The 5487-nt window shown below is 29.7% G+C and overlaps 1 protein-coding gene across 1 annotated transcript; it reads right to left on the reverse strand.

The window, feature by feature from the left end:
• Positions 1-645: 645 nt before the first annotated feature.
• Positions 646-4184, reverse strand: LOC132936513 (pro-resilin-like). Its single transcript, XM_061003254.1, has 4 exons — positions 4084-4184; positions 3821-4029; positions 2710-2892; positions 646-1439 (listed from the first exon to the last, which is right to left on the reverse strand). Exons 2-4 carry the CDS (start codon positions 3833-3835, stop codon positions 1050-1052), a joined length of 588 nt encoding a protein of 195 aa, XP_060859237.1. The 5' UTR covers positions 3836-4029; positions 4084-4184; the 3' UTR covers positions 646-1049.
• Positions 4185-5487: the final 1303 nt, after the last annotated feature.

The raw sequence follows: 5487 nt of genomic DNA on the forward strand, positions 1-5487 counted from the left end.
GAAAATGAAATATCTGATCAGTTTTAAGGTTACCTAGCAGAAACACAGTTGAAATTTGACTTAGATCCATTCGAGTGGTGGAAAACACGGGAACATAAATATCCAGCTATAGCGAAGTTGGCATTAAAATATTTGATAATACCGGCATCATCAGTCAGTTCGGAAAGATGTTTTTCTACAGCAGGTAATATAGTTACGTCAAAATAAGCTGTTTGCTGTCGGAAAATGTTAATATGTTGATTTTTCTTTATCAAAATAGAAAACTATTAGAATGAAAATTATTATGTTTTTTTTTACAATTTATTGTTATTCAATTTCACATTACATATAGTATTTATAGGTATAATATTCTAATTATAATTTATAACACAAATACATACACATGGATATCTGTTTATCTGTTAGGATTTATTGAACTAGAACATATATTATATTAATTAATAATTATCAATACTGTATCATATTACACGAGTAAATTATACATGTGAAAAAATTGGGCTTATTGTCCAAAATTAATAAATAAATAAAATTTAAAAACATGTTTTTATTGTTATCAATTTTTATGATATTCATAATTGTTCAATTATTTTTGTATTTATGTAAAATTTTAATAATAAACATTTGTCGAAAAAACCGCATTCTAAAATATTAGTTTTCAGTGGATATTCTGTTCGTAATAAATAATTGATCACCGTTCAATTCCATGTAAAAACTAGGAAGTCATTGGAAGATACTAAATGTATTGAAAATAAAATTTCAAATGTAATAATAAATGCGTGATTTAATAACAAAATTCACGGACTCACGTATTCACAAATTCACGTTAATTTATTTCATGTGATTGCATGATCCGTGAATTTTAATTTTACGTGTATCTGTGAATGTAACTACACTTGAAATAGAGACCTCTAATTTACAGGCGTAAGAAAATTTTGAGTAGTTTTTCTTTTAATTACTGTCAAAATAATAATAATAATAAAGTTATTTGGTCAGTCAAAAAACTTGAAAAGTTAAAAACTAAATACATAATTAAAAAATTAATTAAAATATTAAAAATCAAAATTCAGGTCATCAGAATCCTCCTTTGGTTTGGGTCGAGAAGATCCCTTATCACCCTTTCTTATAAGTGGTACCCAGATGATATAACCTGGGGCAGACAATGGGTCACTACTTGGAGTCAAAGCAGGAGAACCCGGCCTGGACAGATAACTTCTTTGGCTGTCTGGTTGAGATGGTTGTGGTTTAGCTTCCCCTTCATAGTTGACTTTGGCGTTGTAACCATTTGTGTCGGCTACATATGTCATTACTTGATTACGACCATCCGGAAGAAGTGCACTGTACGCTCCGGTCACTTGTTTGCCGTCACTGTTGGCTTCGTGCATGAAGTATGTATTGGTGGGTGCATCTTTCACTTGGAAAGCAAAGTTGAACGGCTCAGACTACATTAACCCAGACAAAAACATTGTTCAGTAAATATAATTAATAATATAAACTACTACTATATATACTTTTACTGTGACACATAGCGGTGTAGGTATACTAAAAAATAAAATTATTTGGTAATTTGCAAATTGTGACACATCACAGTATTCATTGGTATCACACCCTTTATTGTAAGTAGTCATTTAAATTTGTGTAGAATATCTTTAATAATTATAAACCTATTATAATATTAATACAATAGAACCTCGAGTAGAACTGTCATATAACGGTCACCAAAGGGACTGTAAATAATGACCGCTATTTAGAGGTGCCGTCTTACAGAGGTAGGATAACACTCGACGGGACCAAAAAAATTGACTGTTACATAGAGGTGACTGTTAACGGAAGTTTTACTATACTAGTTTTCCTATGGCTTTTAAAAGAAATGGGGAAAGCAAAACCAAAAGTACCCCCTTATTATGTTCAATGACTTATGGTAATCAAAAATGTTATTGGTGTACTTAATTTGATTGAGAATATTCCTATCTATAATTTGTATATAGGTAATACTGTACTATACTGACACCATTGTTTATAAATAGTTAACTAATTTACTGTAATAATAAAAATATTGACGTGGGTACATATTAATACTTTGTTATAAAATTTATTTGCATTATGCAAAATTACAATTAGTTATATAGAATTTAGTTAAAAAGTTAATTTCATTTTAACGTTTTAACTTAACTAGTTACTTTTGGATTTTCATTAACTTAACTGTTAGCTTACTAAATATCTTATTAATTAACGTGAAATTAACAAATTAGTTAGTTAAGTAAATTGAATTTGTTTTAAATTGTATTATTACATTTCACTTTTTAAGTCTATTTCGTTTGTCATGTCAAAAATATTTACCGTGAATTGTTTAAAGTTAAAAGTTTATTTTATTCCAATCTAACTTATATGGAAATACTGTAAAAAGTATAAATACTATAGTCTATAATTTAGTTTAGGATTGGTAAAAAATTAAGTATGCTAGCGTTGAATTAACAAATTAACTTTTTTTTAACTTAATGAAAAGTTAACAAAAAGAGTGTATTATTTTTAACTGAGTTGACCTATAATTAAATTAACTTATAACTTTTAACTTTTTGTTATTGGTGCATATACTTAACTTAACTGAGTAAAAAAAAATCATTAACTTGCCCATACTTGCTTATATTAATAGTAACGACTTATTGTCAAAATATGGTTTGTACTAAAATACAAGTTGCACATAGAACTTACTTCTGAATTTCCATCTGATCCACTAGGTCCTCTGACGGGATTTTGGCCTTTGTGTCCATAGTCTCCTGATGGTACACTGGTACCTATACCACCGTATCCGGGATTGCTATTGCCTGCAGGACTACCAAATTGGGCACAGATGAATGTTGTAAAAAATACATTCAATAATAGAATGACAACAGCCTAAAAATACAAAATATGTTTAATGGTTATGAAAGAGCTGAATTTAGTTTTGGAATTATACATAAAACAGGTACATATAATATTATTGAGTATTCATAATCAATGAAATTATCTATATATATATTATCTGTATCACTCGACACTCATATGCATGCGACTTACTAGTGCACTTACTATCTTATAAGTAATTAATGTGTAGTGAAATGTTCAAATTAAAGTTTATTAAAATGTTAAGAATACTTATGACAATTTGGTCAATTTGGTAGGTAGACAATACAATATTTAATTAATACATTATATTTTGTATAAGATAATTAAATCTTAAAATTGTATCATATTACCTATTTGAATTTAATATAAAAAATTTTTAAATCAAATAATTCATAAAATATTTAGTGAAAATCATTATTCAATAATATTATTTATTATTACGATAGGATACCTACCTAACAGTTATAGGATTGAATATTTGTTTGTTAACATGATTTTAAAAATGGCATTTCCAATAAAAATAAAAATGATACAAATTGAAAATGAAAATGGTCGTTCAAAAAATTATAAGCTACTATAATTGTACTAATATACTGTCTTGTTTTCAATTAATTTAATGTAAAAAATAAAATATAACATGCACGTTTGAATAAATTTAATTGTGTATAAAAAATATTAATTAAAAATAGGTAGTAATAATAATAATAATAATAATATTTACAACAATACACGTTTTGGAACTTGCAAGGGTTGCTCTTATATTATTTTGAATATTTAACATGACATTTCGAGAATAGAATAATATGATTAGGTAGGTATGCTAACGAGTAACGATGCATTTAATATAATTTTATAACACTCAGTGCTTTAAAATTAATATTCGCATTGTGTGGTAGGTATATTGTCTGTAAATAATATAATTATGTTTTTCGTTTACCTTTTGTTGGCTCATTGTGGGTAATATTAAAGTGTAAAACGTATGTGTTCAGTATTTACACGAGGTAGACGATAGAAATTCGCACACTGGAATAGTTATAAACATCAACGGAGTTGGTATTTTTCCCGTTCGACAGCACTATCACAAATGATTTACTTTGATTTCGGTGGGACACTGGGACGTCTTATATAATCGCCGACAGAATGTACCTGAAATAACCATACGATGTAAAATCAAAGGTTGCAATAAAAAAATTATACTACCGAGATGGCACTGAGTCAGTTCATTTACAAAGGCTATAATATGTATACATATATGGTATATATGTGATAATCCATAGACGATAATAGCTTCTGTATTATAAGAATGAATCGTGATCTCGGAGCCGAAGACATCCGTTTCTTTCTAACATTAACGACTAAATCCATACAAGTTTTCTCTGTCGCACTTATATCGTCGCTGAATCTAAACAGCTGATTATTGGAAAAACAAATTAACACTGGAAGCGCTGTCGACGCCTATCGTGCTGATGATTAGACGGGTTCCCCCCCACGTAGAGTCGGGAGATTGTATTTATTTTCCCGACATTTCACATAAATTTTGTCGTAAGTGAAGTGTATTTATATGTATTTGATAATATTAGTAGAAATTGTACTTACCTGGTAAGTCCAAGTATACGGTTGGCTATAAAAGCGTATAAAGTTTCGATAGCAAAATTAATTTATCATAAAAAGTAAAATAACCAATATTAAATTATATCATCCATACATTCCGAATTGGAACTTTGGAAGGTACAAATTGTTTCCACCAAAGCGCGTATTTTTAGATTGTTAGATTTTACCAATAGTAATTTCAATTCCGTTTTGAGAGCACCTGTTTGATATCACAAAAAGTGATCATAGTCGGTTTAAGCCACGGACTATGATTAACAGGACTGGAAACGAATAATAGTGCACTTTATAATGAAAAGATCCACATCTGCTCCGGAAAGTCAACGAGCGATTGTAGCGCCATCTCCTAGTATCTATCTTTTTCACCAGCTTCCTACACTGTTCTATTACTATACACAGTGACTAAATTTTAGTTACTCAATTTTGTCGCCACGATCGCTCGTTAACTTTCCATAACAGATCTTGATAGTGGCGTATTTACAGGGGGGGGGGGGGTCCATGGGGTCCGGACCCCTCCCATTGACTCGTGTCTTGTACATGTTAAATTTTGTGTTTTTACATGATTAAGAAAAAAATTTTATCATACAATACGAGGGATTTGTAAAAACTTTTCATCGCTTCAATTTTCAAAATTTTCAATTAATATCGTGATTTTTTTTTGGTTATAAATTTACATTGCCAGTATTACATTGTGATTTTGGGCAGTATTTACATTGGCACAGAAAATCTCAAAATCCTCGTTTGAGCAACTCCCCGGGTGGGGCTAAAAGGGTGAAAAATACTTTACTACCTATTCTCGTACCTACCAAATGTACAAAAAAATTTTTATCCGAATCGGTCGAGCCGTTACGGAGGAGTTCGTACACTAACATCGTGACACGAGATTTTTATATATTAGATGATTAAAAACTCAAAAATGTTACTTGGACTTATGACTTATAAGCTCCCTACGGCTCTGTGTTCTGAAAATGATCTGGGCCCTCCCCATAACAAATT

This window comes from Metopolophium dirhodum, chromosome 1 (assembly GCF_019925205.1).
Source record: "Metopolophium dirhodum isolate CAU chromosome 1, ASM1992520v1, whole genome shotgun sequence".
Lineage (NCBI taxonomy): Eukaryota > Metazoa > Arthropoda > Insecta > Hemiptera > Aphididae > Metopolophium > Metopolophium dirhodum.